The 13,903-nt window shown below is 40.6% G+C and overlaps 1 protein-coding gene across 1 annotated transcript in view; it reads right to left on the bottom strand.

The window, feature by feature from the left end:
• SIPA1 (signal-induced proliferation-associated 1) overlaps positions 1 to 13,903 on the bottom strand; it is a 217,161-nt gene that overhangs the window by 16,311 nt on the left and 186,947 nt on the right. Inside the window, 2 exon segments of the mRNA XM_053719981.1 lie at positions 5,543 to 5,641; positions 11,496 to 11,607. Of these exon segments, the coding sequence (XP_053575956.1) occupies positions 5,543 to 5,641; positions 11,496 to 11,607 (211 nt within the window).

Here is a 13,903-nt window from a genome sequence, read left to right as displayed (position 1 = left end):
GGTATCGAGAGTTCAAACAAATGCTGCGTTAGGCTCCAAAAAAGGAGCGTAGAGCATTTTTACCCGCAAATGCAACTCTCGATACCAGAGTTGCTTACGGACGCGGCCAGCCTCAAAAACGTGCTCGTGCACGATTCTCCCATAGGAAAACAATGGGGCTGTTTGAGCTGAAAAAAAACCTAACACCTGCAAAAAAGCAGCGTTCAGCTCCTAACGCAGCCCCATTGTTTCCTATGGGGAAACACTTCCTACGTCTGCACCTAACACTCTAACATGTACCCCGAGTCTAAACACCCCTAACCTTACACTTATTAACCCCTAATCTGCCGCCCCCGCTATCGCTGACCCCTGCATTACACTTTTAACCCCTAATCTGCCGCTCCGTAAACCGCCGCCACCTACGTTATCCCTATGTACCCCTAATCTGCTGCCCTAACATCGCCGACCCCTATGTTATATTTATTAACCCCTAATCTGCCCCCCACAACGTCGCCGACACCTACCTACACTTATTAACCCCTAATCTGCCGAGCGGACCTGAGCGCTACTATAATAAATGTATTAACCCCTAATCCGCCTCACTAACCCTATCATAAATAGTATTAACCCCTAATCTGCCCTCCCTAACATCGCCGACACCTACCTTCAATTATTAACCCCTAATCTGCCGACCGGAGCTCACCGCTATTCTAATAAATGTATTAACCCCTAAAGCTATGTCTAACCCTAACACTAACACCCCCCTAAGTTAAATATAATTTTTAACTAACGAAATAAATTAACTCTTATTAAATAAATGATTCCTATTTAAAGCTAAATACTTACCTGTAAAATAAATCCTAATATAGCTACAATATAAATTACATTTATATTATAGCTATTTTAGGATTAATATTTATTTTACAGGCAACTTTGTAATTATTTTAACCAGGTACAATAGCTATTAAATAGTTAAGAACTATTTAATAGTTACCTAGTTAAAATAATTACAAATTTACCTGTAAAATAAATCCTAACCTAAGATATAATTAAACCTAACACTACCCTATCAATAAAATAATTAAATAAACTACCTACAATTACCTACAATTAACCTAACACTACACTATCAATAAATTAATTAAACACAATTGCTACAAATAAATACAATTAAATAAACTATCTAAAGTACAAAAAATAAAAAAGAACTAAGTTACAGAAAATAAAAAAATATTTACAAACATAAGAAAAATATTACAACAATTTTAAACTAATTACACCTACTCTAAGCCCCCTAATAAAATAACAAAGACCCCCAAAATAAAAAATTCCCTACCCTATTCTAAAATACAAAAATTACAAGCTCTTTTACCTTACCAGCCCTGAACAGGGCCCTTTGCGGGGCATGCCCCAAGAATTTCAGCTCTTTTGCCTGTAAAAAAAAACATACAATACCCCCCCCCCCAACATTACAACCCACCACCCACATACCCCTAATCTAACCCAAACCCCCTTAAATAAACCTAACACTAATCCCCTGAAGATCTTCCTACCTTGTCTTCACCATCCAGGTATCACCGATCCGTCCTGGCTCCAAGATCTTCATCCAACCCAAGCGGGGGTTGGCGATCCATAATCCGGTGCTCCAAAGTCTTCCTCCTATCCGGCAAGAAGAGGACATCCGGACCGGCAAACATCTTCTCCAAGCGGCATCTTCTATGTTCTTCCATCCGATGACGACCGGCTCCATCTTGAAGACCTCCAGCGCGGATCCATCCTCTTCTTCCGACGACTAGACGACGAATGACGGTTCCTTTAAGGGACGTCATCCAAGATGGCGTCCCTCGAATTCCGATTGTCTGATAGGATTCTATCAGCCAATCGGAATTAAGGTAGGAATTTTCTGATTGGCTGATGGAATCAGCCAATCAGAATCAAGTTCAATCCGATTGGCTGATCCAATCAGCCAATCAGATTGAGCTCGCATTCTATTGGCTGATCGGAACAGCCAATAGAATGCGAGCTCAATCTGATTGGCTGATTGGATCAGCCAATCGGATTGAACTTGATTCTGATTGGCTGATTCCATCAGCCAATCAGAAAATTCCTACCTTAATTCCGATTGGCTGATAGAATCCTATCAGCCAATCGGAATTCGAGGGACGCCATCTTGGATGACGTCCCTTAAAGGAACCGTCATTCGTCGTCTAGTCGTCGGAAGAAGAGGATGGATCCGCGCTGGAGGTCTTCAAGATGGAGCCGGTCGTCATCGGATGGAAGAACATAGAAGATGCCGCTTGGAGAAGATGTTTGCCGGTCCGGATGTCCTCTTCTTGCCGGATAGGAGGAAGACTTTGGAGCACCGGATTATGGATCGCCAACCCCCGCTTGGGTTGGATGAAGATCTTGGAGCCAGGACGGATCGGTGATACCTGGATGGTGAAGACAAGGTAGGAAGATCTTCAGGGGATTAGTGTTAGGTTTATTTAAGGGGGTTTGGGTTAGATTAGGGGTATGTGGGTGGTGGGTTGTAATGTTGGGGGGGGGGTATTGTATGTTTTTTTTTACAGGCAAAAGAGCTGAAATTCTTGGGGCATGCCCCGCAAAGGGCCCTGTTCAGGGCTGGTAAGGTAAAAGAGCTTGTAATTTTTGTATTTTAGAATAGGGTAGGGAATTTTTTATTTTGGGGGTCTTTGTTATTTTATTAGGGGGCTTAGAGTAGGTGTAATTAGTTTAAAATTGTTGTAATATTTTTCTTATGTTTGTAAATATTTTTTTATTTTCTGTAACTTAGTTCTTTTTTATTTTTTGTACTTTAGATAGTTTATTTAATTGTATTTATTTGTAGCAATTGTGTTTAATTAATTTATTGATAGTGTAGTGTTAGGTTAATTGTAGGTAATTGTAGGTAGTTTATTTAATTATTTTATTGATAGGGTAGTGTTAGGTTTAATTATATCTTAGGTTAGGATTTATTTTACAGGTAAATTTGTAATTATTTTAACTAGGTAACTATTAAATAGTTCTTAACTATTTAATAGCTATTGTACCTGGTTAAAATAATTACAAAGTTGCCTGTAAAATAAATATTAATCCTAAAATAGCTATAATATAAATGTAATTTATATTGTAGCTATATTAGGATTTATTTTACAGGTAAGTATTTAGCTTTAAATAGGAATCATTTATTTAATAAGAGTTAATTTATTTCGTTAGATAAAAATTATATTTAACTTAGGGGGGTGTTAGTGTTAGGGTTAGACTTAGCTTTAGGGGTTAATACATTTATTAGAATAGCGGTGAGCTCCGGTCGTCAGATTAGGGGTTAATAATTGAAGGTAGGTGTCGGCGATGTTAGGGAGGGCAGATTAGGGGTTAATACTATTTATGATAGGGTTAGTGAGGCGGATTAGGGGTTAATAACTTTATTATAGTAGCGCTCAGGTCCGCTCGGCAGATTAGGGGTTAATAAGTGTAGGTAGGTGTCGGCGACGTTGTGGGGGGCAGATTAGGGGTTAATAAATATAACATAGGGGTCGGCGATGTTAGGGGCAGCAGATTAGGGGTACATAGGGATAACGTAGGTGGCGGCGATTTGCGGTCGGAAGATTAGGGGTTAATTATTTTAAGTAGCTTGCGGCGACGTTGTGGGGGGCAAGTTAGGGGTTAATAAATATAATATAGGGGTCGGCGGGGTTAGGGGCAGCAGATTAGGGGTACATAAGTATAACGTAGGTGGCGGTCGGCAGATTAGGGGTTAAAAATTTTAATCGAGTGGCGGCGATGTGGGGGGACCTCGGTTTAGGGGTACATAGGTAGTTTATGGGTGTTAGTGTACTTTAGGGTACAGTAGTTAAGAGCTTTATAAACCGGCGTTAGCCAGAAAGCTCTTAACTCCTGCTTTTTTCAGGCGGCTGGAATCTTGTCGTTAGAGCTCTAACGCTCACTGCAGAAACGACTCTAAATACCGGCGTTAGAAAGATCCCATTGAAAAGATAGGCTACGCAAATGGCGTAGGGGGATCTGCGGTATGGAAAAGTCGCGGCTGAAAAGTGAGCGTTAGACCCTTTAATCACTGACTCCAAATACCAGCGGGCGGCCAAAGCCAGCGTTAGGAGCCTCTAACGCTGGTTTTGACGGCTACCGCCGAACTCTAAATCTAGGCCTTAGGGTTTATTTTATAGGTAAGTATTTAGTTTTAAATAGGAATAATTTAGTTAATGATAGTTATTTTATTTATATTTATTTAAATTATATTTAAGTTAGGGGGGGGGTTAGGGTTAGATTTAGGTGTTAATAACTTTAATATAGTGGCGGCGACATTGGGGGCGGCAGATTAGGGGTTAATAAATGTAGGTAGGTGTCGGCGATGTTAGGGACGGCAGATTAGGGGTAATAATATTTAACTAATGTTTGCGAGGTGGGAGTGCGGCGGTTTAGGGGTTAATATATTTATTATAGTGGCGGCAATGTCCGGTTCGGCAGATTAGGGGTTAAAATTTTTATTTTAGTGTTTGCGATGTGAGAGGGCCTCGGTTTAGGGGTTAATCTGTAGTTTATGGGTGTTAGTGTACTTTTTAGCACTTTAGTTAAGAGTTTTATGCTACAGCGTTGTAGTGTATAACTCTTAACTACTGACTTTAAAATGCGGTACCAGGCTTGACAGGAGAGGGTCTACCGCTCACTTTTTGGCAGACTCGTAATGCCGGCGCTATGCAAGTCCCATTGAAAAAAGAGGATACGCAATTGACGTAAGTGGATTTGCGGTATTTCCGAGTCTAGCCAAAAAAGTGAGCGGTGAACCTGTACCTTCAAGACTCGTAATACCAGCGGGTGCTAAAAAGCAGTGTTGGGACCCGGCCAAACCCTGCTTTTTAAGCCTAACGCAAGACTCGTAATCTAGCCGATGGTTTGTTATCCTGATAACCAACTGCTTTATTTGCTAACTTTTATCTATAATCAACGTTTTTTTCTCCCTTTTCACTCCCCCCCTTTTTTTCTTCTTCTTTCTCTCCCCCCCCCAATACATAATGTTGTGGGAGCTATTTAATTTATAGAAATGTAAAAGAAATGTGATCTCAGAGACTATGGGGCCGATTTATCAAGGGCCGAGTTGCCCCTGATGGCCTTGTTTCCACGCAAAAACAGCAGTTATGAAACAGCGGTCGGGGTTGACACCCCCTGCTAGCGGCCGATTGGCCGCAAATCTGCAGGGGGCAGCATTGCATACGCTGTCTGCATTCAGCAATGTCTGTCGGATATAATACACTACAGCGTTTCATGTCGGACAGACATTGATAAATCGCGCCCTATGCATCTTGTTTGATTTTACGTTATTGTTCTTCTTATGTAATCATTTTGTCAAATATGAAGAACCAATTAATTTTGTTAGTTTTTACAGTAATGTCTATTGAGATACACAATAAAAACTATAGATATAAAAAACGTATCTACAATTGTGATGAATAAGGGAATAAAACAGTGTTAGCTGATAGAATCACGTCGGCAGATCTGTACCAGGTTGTGTTATCGGTCTGTTATACTTAGTTATCATAAGAGTCACCTTCTTTAGACATTGCCTCCAGTATGCTGTTACACGCTAGCGTCAGATCCGAGATGCTCTTCCATTCGTCTTCAAGTGACTGCTGATTCGAAGAGAACGCTGAGAGAGGACAAGAGAGGGGCTGAGACAATGTACTATTTTATAGACAGCACACAGTGATATATGGTTATTAACCCCATAAAGCCTGCAATAAAGACAGATAATCTTAAAAAGCACACTAGCCTAGATTCACCAATTCCAATTTGTATCAAACTCATTTACTAAAACTTGAGAAATCTTTATAAGCCTTAAAGGGATACTAAAGCAAAAGTTTTCTTTCATGATTCAGGTAGAACAAGCAATCTTAAACAACTTTTTAGCGTAACTATCACTCATTTTTTTATGCGAAGCATCACAAAATGCCTTTCAAACCTTATGAATTAAAACTGGAAAAAAATACACCCTCTATAAAACAGATCACTCTAACATATGCACACAAGAAAACGCTGAAACAGTAAAAGAAAAATGAGAGACCTCGCACCTGAAACAAGCGCAACAACTTCACAAATAAATGCAAATGTTTGTAAGTGCAGAATAATCACAAGTCTACTTCTTCCTATATAGAGCGAGAGGCGTCTCGGAAACCTCACAGACAGAGCAAGGGGCTGCTCTTAGCCGTTCTGGGGTTGCTGTGTGATCAGGGTTGGGGAATCTGCCCTTGTGATTTTATCTCATGATTGTGTCTCATTATTTCAGAGACGATAAGGTTGTCTCGTTATTGTATTCCTGTCCTCTCTCTTGAACTTTTTAAGCGTTTTCCTCTTTTGTGTAAGTTAGCGCGGTCTGTTTTACACAGGGTGTTTTTTTATCATTTTACTTAGTTTATGCTGTCAGGTTTTGTAAATAGTGCACTGAGAAGTAAACATCTCTGAAATAGTTTGATTATAAGGGACTTGGACACACAACTCGTGGCTGTGACGAGCCGCGGGTACAAATGTCTTCAAATTCTGCAATTTCCAAGTTGCGATTTGGAGGCACGTTTTATATTTTTTTTCTGTAAGATATTTGTTTTTTAATTAAACTTCCCCATTATTTAGTGACTAGTACTGTAATAAGCTTGTTTAGTAAATATGACATTGGGAGGATGTCACACGCACTCACTCACTTTAACTTCAGGTGATGTAAAGTAAGAAATCACCTGTCTTTTGTGCAGACCCAGCACTGTGTGCAATGGGATCAAACAATTCTCATAATGTTCGCTCTTATCAGAAATGTGTTATTTATTTACATGTATTTAATTCAGCTACAGGGGCATCATATCCTAAGCTCTACTGGTTCCTATATTAACCTTTGTAACCGATTCACTAAAGCTCCCTCCAGCCTCTCCAGCTTCACCGGTTCCTATGTTATTCTATGTAACTGATTCACTAAAGCTCCCTCCAGCCTCTCCAGCTTCACCAGTTCCTATGTTATTCTATGTAACTGATTCACTAAAGCTCCCTCCAGCCTCTCCAGCTTCACCAGTTCATATGTTATTCTATGTAACTGATTCACTAAAGCTCCCTCCAGCTTCTCCAGCTTCACCAGATCCTATGTTATTCTATGTAACTGATTCACTAAAGCTCCCTCCAGCCTCTCCAGCTTCACCAGATCCTATGTTATTCTATGTAACTGATTCACTAAAGCTCCCTCCAGCCTCTCCAGCTTCACCAGTTCCTATGTTATTCTATGTAACTGATTCACTAAAGCTCCCTACAGCCTCTCCAGCTTCACCAGTTCCTATGTTATTCTATGTAACTGATTCACTAAAGCTCCCTCCAGCCTCTCCCGAGTCACCAGTTCCTATGTTATTCTATGTAACTGATTCACTAAAGCTCCCTCCAGCCTCTCCAGCTTCACCAGATCCTATGTTATTCTATGTAACTGATTCACTAAAGCTCCCTCCAGCTTCTCCAGCTTCACCAGATCCTATGTTATTCTATGTAACGGATTCACTAAAGCTCCCTCCAGCCTCTCCAGCTTCACCAGTTCCTATGTTATTCTAAGTAACTGATTCACTAAAGCTCCCTCCAGCCTCTCCAGCTTCACCAGTTCCTATGTTATTCTATGTAACTGATTCACTAAAGCTCCCTCCAGCATCTCATGAGTCACCAGTTCCTATGTTATTCTGTGTAACTGATTCACTAAAGCTCCCTCCAGCTTCACCAGCTTCACCAGTTCCTATGTTATTCTATGTAACTGATTCACTAAAGCTCCCTCCGGCCTCTCCAGCTTCACCAGTTCCTATGTTATTCTATGTAACTGATTCACTAAAGCTCCCTCCAGCCTCTTCAGCTTCACCAGTTCCTATGTTATTCTATGTAACTGATTCACTAAAGCTCCCTCCAGCTTCTCCAGCTTCACCAGTTCCTATCTTATTCTATGTAACTGATTCACTAAAGCTCCCTCCAGCTTCTCCAGCTTCACCAGTTCCTATGTTATTCTATGTAACTGATTCACTAAAGCTCCCTCCAGCTTCTCCAGCATCACCAGTTCCTATGTTATTCTATGTAACTGATTCACTAAAGCTCCCTCCAGCCTCTCCAGCTTCACCAGTTCCTATGTTATTCTATGTAACTGATTCACTAAAGCTCCCTCCAGCCTCTCCAGCTTCACCAGTTCCTATGTTATTCTATGTAACTGATTCACTAAAGCTCCCTCCAGCCTCTCCAGCTTAACCAGTTCCTATGTTATTCTATGTAACTGATTCACTAAAGCTCTCTCCAACCTCTCCAGCTTCACCAGTTCCTATGGTATTCTATGTAACTGATTCACTAAAGCTCCCTCCAGCCTCTCCAGCTTCACCTGTTCCTATGTTATTCTATGTAACTGATTCACTAAAGCTCCCTCCAGCCTCTCCAGCTTCACCAGTTCCTATGTTATTCTATGTAACTGATTCACTAAAGCTCTCTCCAACCTCTCCAGCTTCACCAGTTCCTATGTTATTCTATGTAACTGATTCACTAAAGCTCCCTCCAGCCTCTCCAGCTTCACCAGTTCCTATGTTATTCTATGTAACTGATTCACTAAAGCTCTCTCCAGCCTCTCCAGCTTCACCAGTTCCTATGTTATTCGATGTAACTGATTCACTAAACCTCCCTCCAGCCTCTCCAGCTTCACCAGTTTCTATGTTATTCTATGTAACTGATTCACTAAAGCTCCCTCCAGCCTCTCCAGCTTCACCAGTTCCTATGTTATTCTATGTAACTGATTCACTAAAGCTCTCTCCAACCTCTCCAGCTTCACCAGTTCCTATGGTATTCTATGTAACTGATTCACTAAAGCTCCCTCCAGCCTCTCCAGCTTCACCTGTTCCTATGTTATTCTATGTAACTGATTCACTAAAGCTTCCTCCAGCCTCTCCAGCTTCACCAGTTCCTATGTTATTCTATGTAACTGATTCACTAAAGCTCCTTCCAGCCTCTCCAGCTTCACCAGTTTCTATGTAATTCTGTGTAACTGATTCACTAAAGCTCCCTCCAGCCTCTCCAGCTTCACCAGTTCCTATGTTATTCTATGTAACTGATTCACTAAAGCTTCCTCCAGCCTCTCCAGCATCACCAGTTCCTATGTTATTCTATGTAACTGATTCACTAAAGCTCCCTCCAGCCTCACCAGTTCCTATGTTATTCTATGTAACTGATTCACTAAAGCTCCCTCCAGCCTCTCCAGCTTCACCTGTTCCTATGTTATTCTATGTAACTGATTCACTAAAGCTCTCTCCAGCTTCACCAGTTCCTATATGTTATTCTATGTAACTGATTCACTAAATCTCCCCTAGCCTCTCAAACTTCACTAACTGCTATTTTATTCTATGTAACCGATTCACTAAATCTCCCTCCAGCCTCTCCAGCTTCACTAACTGCTATGTTATTCTATGTAACTGATTCATTAAAGCTCTCTCCAGCTTCACCAGTTCCTATGTTATTCTATGTAACTGATTCACTAAAGCTCCCTCCAGCCTCTCCAGCTCACCAGTTCCAATGTTATTCTATGTAACTGATTCACTAAAGCTCCCTCCAGCCTCTTCAGCTTCACCAGTTCCTATGTTATTCTATGTAACTGATTCACTAAAGCTCCCTCCAGCCTCTCCAGCTTCACCAGTTCCTATGTTATTCTATGTAACAGATTCACTAAAGCTCCCTGCAGCCTCTCCAGCTTCACCAGTTCCTATGTTATTCTATGTAACTGATTCACTAAAGCTCCCTCCAGCCTCTCCAGCTTCACCAGTTCCTATGTTATTCTGTGTAACTGATTGACTAAAGCTCTCTCCAACCTCTCCAGCTTCACCAGTTCCTATGGTATTCTATGTAACTGATTCACTAAAGCTCCCTCCAGCCTCTCCAGCTTCACCAGTTCCTATGTTATTCTATGTAACTGATTCACTAAAGCTTCCTCCAGCCTCTCCAGCTTCACCAGTTCCTATGTTATTCTATGTAACTGATTCACTAAAGCTCCTTCCAGCCTCTCCAGCTTCACCAGTTTCTATGTAATTCTGTGTAACTGATTCACTAAAGCTCCCTCCAGCCTCTCCAGCTTCACCAGTTCCTATGTTATTCTATGTAACTGATTCACTAAAGCTTCCTCCAGCCTCTCCAGCATCACCAGTTCCTATGTTATTCTATGTAACTGATTCACTAAAGCTCCCTTCAGCCTCACCAGTTCCTATGTTATTCTATGTAACTGATTCACTAAAGCTCCCTCCAGCCTCTCCAGCTTCACCAGTTCCTATGTTATTCTATGTAACTGATTCACTAAAGCTCCCTCCAGCCTCTCCAGCTTCACCTGTTCCTATGTTATTCTATGTAACTGATTCATTAAAGCTCTCTCCAGCTTCACCAGTTCCTATATGTTATTCTATGTAACTGATTCACTAAAGATCCCTCCAGCCTCTCAATCTTCACCAGTTCCTATGTTATTCTATGTAACTGATTCACTAAAGCTTCCTCCAGCCTCTCCAGCATCACCAGTTCCTATGTTATTCTATGTAACTGATTCACTAAAGCTCCCTCCAGCCTCACCAGTTCCTATGTTATTCTATGTAACTGATTCACTAAAGCTCCCTCCAGCCTCTCCAGCTTCACCAGTTCCTATGTTATTCTATGTAACTGATTCACTAAAGCTCCCTCCAGCCTCTCCAGCTTCACCAGTTCCTATGTTATTCTATGTAACTGATTCATTAAAGCTCTCTCCAGCTTCACCAGTTCCTATGTTATTCTATGTAACTGATTCACTAAAGCTCCCTCCAGCCTCTCCAGCTTCACCAGTTCCTATGTTATTATTATGTAACTGATTCACTAAAGCTCCCTCCAGCCTCTCCAGCTTCACCAGTTCCTATGTTATTCTATGTAACTGATTCACTAAAGCTCCCTCCAGCCTCTCCAGCTTCACCAGTTCCTATGTTATTCTATGTAACTGATTCACTAAAGCTCCCTCCAGCCTCTCCAGCTCACCAGTTCCAATGTTATTCTATGTAACTGATTCACTAAAGCTCCCTCCAGCCTCTCCAGCTTCACCAGTTCCTATGTTATTCTATGTAACTGATTCACTAAAGCTCCCTCCAGCCTCTCCAGCTTCACCAGTTCCTATGTTATTCTATGTAACTGATTCACTAAAGCTCCCTCCAGCCTCTCCAGCTTCACCAGTTCCTATGTTATTCTATGTAACTGATTCACTAAAGCTCCCTCCAGCCTCTCCAGCTTCACCAGTTCCTATGTTATTCTGTGTAACTGATTCACTAAAGCTCCCTCCAGCCTATCCAGCCTCACCAGTTCCTATGTTATTCTATGTAACTGAGTTGACTGAATCGAGATAATACGCAATCATTTTGGTAGTCTGGATATATTAAGATAATGACTTTACCAATTTAAACATCAGTAGATATTGTACGAATCAGTCAGTGCTGCGCATCACACAGTAAATAATAGACAACTACCGGCGGTTTTGCTGATAGATTCCTGCATAGCGAGAGAGGTTGAGAGACGCTCCTCCTGAACGAACGTGCCTGGCTCAGTAATGTCTTCCTCCTCATGACCGTCGTCTACAATCTGAGACACAGATAGAAGTGGAAATGAGTTTGTTTTTTTAGAAAATGAAAATCTCTATAAATCGCTAGAACTTGTTTTCTTGATCAATTCCTTCCATTAAAGACACAAAATGTAATTTCCCTGTTAAATCTATTAGTGAAAAGAGACAACATTTCAAATATTCATTGATAATGTGCTGTAAACATCCTTGGGACAAATTGCTTTATCCAGCTTCATATGCACAAGCACATTTTTACTGACTCCTAATTGGCCATAGTCAAAGGAGATAAGAGTATAGCTGGTCCATACAGTTTGCAGCCTACTTAGCTTATGGAAAGCAAAAGCAAGTAAAATATATAATAAAAGTGTACTGCCATCATATGTATAAATTAAAGGGACATTAAACACTTTAAGATGGTAATATAACATGATAAATTGTTTATATATATATATTAGAAATGGAAGTGCTGAACACTGTTACATTCTACACAGCCATTGGCTGCACACTCTAGTGACCTATTAATAACTGTACCTAATTGGCCACAGCAGAGAAGGTAACCTAAGTTACAACATGGCAGCTCCCATTGTTTTATAGACGCTAAAACTTTACACTTATTTTGTCAATATTTACACAGCTAATTAAACTTTATAAATACATCTACACGTTATTCTCACACTAATCCTTTCATTGACTGATTCATTCAATTTAGCATGTATTTAGTGTTTAATGTCCCTTTAATAAAACCAGAGAGAACTCCCACTCATTTTCGTCTGTCACATGACTACGTCTGAGAGCCACAGAAGCTCAAACTGCACACAAAGATTTTCCAATCAGCGTCTGGGTTTGAGGAAGTGCAAGCAGGTGAGGTCACCAACAGAAACTAAACTGTAATATAAAATGTACTTTTGTGCAGAAAATCACCTTTACAATACACTTTTATTATTTATTTTACCCATTTCCTGTAATTTAACTCTGAAAATGATGGGTTTTCCTGTTTTGAGAATAGTAAACACACACTGCAGATATTACAAGCCTAACCCTGCTACATATCTGTCCCTAACTGGCTTCACCAGAGATGATAAGCTAAGAAAGCACACACTGCAGACATCTGTCCATAACTGGCTTCAGTAGAGGTGATAAGATTAGAAAGCACACACTGCAGGCATCACAAGCCTAACCCTGCTACCTATCTGTCCCTAACTGGCTTCACCAGAGATGATAAGATAATAAAGTGCACACTGCAGACATCACAGGCCTAACCCTGCTACATATCTGTCCCTATCTGGCTTTACCAGAGATGATACCATAATAAAGTGCACACTGCAAATGTCACAAGCCTAACCCTGCTACATATCTGTCCATAACTGGCTTCAGTAGAGGTGCAATAATCTATACATATATATTCTGTTTATCGGAGAGGTAAGATACAGCAACATGGGAACCTGGAGCTTATTTTTAGATGCTTACAGTCACCACTCTGATAAACAGAATAAATATGTACAGATTACTGCAAGGTGATAAGACAAGATATGACAGTGAGCCTAACACACCTGTGCAAAAATAACCTAAACATACATCTGGGCGCAATAGGTGAAGATGAAAATCCTCTTTTGTTTCACAATATAAAAATAGCACAATGGCGAAAACATCACACTCTCTACTGGCACTTCCTCATAGACTATTAGTACAGCAGACGTTTTGGAAAATCCATTTAAAATAACAAACTTTCTACCCATTTTTGCTTTCTCTCTATTGAATATGCTGCATTCAATAATCAAGAAATGTTCTGGACACCAAAGGGGGCAGGCAACGATTGGCTGAAGCCAGATTTGTCATAAAATACAACAAGCGAGTGAGATGCGGGTGGAGGAACATCATGATGTTTACAATCACTAAGGGTAATTATTTTTAGAATGAAAGTGTCCCTCTTTTTATGAATAATTATAGATAGTGTGGATTCCATAGCAAAACTTTACAATCACTTTAAATAGTAAAAAAGTGTAATGTAATTAAAAAATAAAAACAGTTCACATTTAAATAAAGTATAAGCACTAATTGCTCATTAGCCTGTGTAGTCACAATCACACAAAATAGCAGCTACCTTAGCACTTTGTATTTACACATAAGTGGCACTATCAGAGAGAAAACACACACAAAGACATCCACAAGCAGTCAGCACCCCCATGCACAGACAAAGCACCCCAGACATCCACAGGCAGTAAGCACCCACATGCACAGACAAAGCACCCCAGACAGTCAGCACCCACATGCACAGACAAAGCACCCCAGACATACACAGGTAGTCAGCACCCACAT

This window comes from Bombina bombina, chromosome 7 (genome assembly GCF_027579735.1).
Source record: "Bombina bombina isolate aBomBom1 chromosome 7, aBomBom1.pri, whole genome shotgun sequence".
NCBI lineage: Eukaryota > Metazoa > Chordata > Amphibia > Anura > Bombinatoridae > Bombina > Bombina bombina.
Note: the sequence above shows the minus strand (reverse complement) of the source record. Positions and strands in the feature narration are given on the sequence as shown.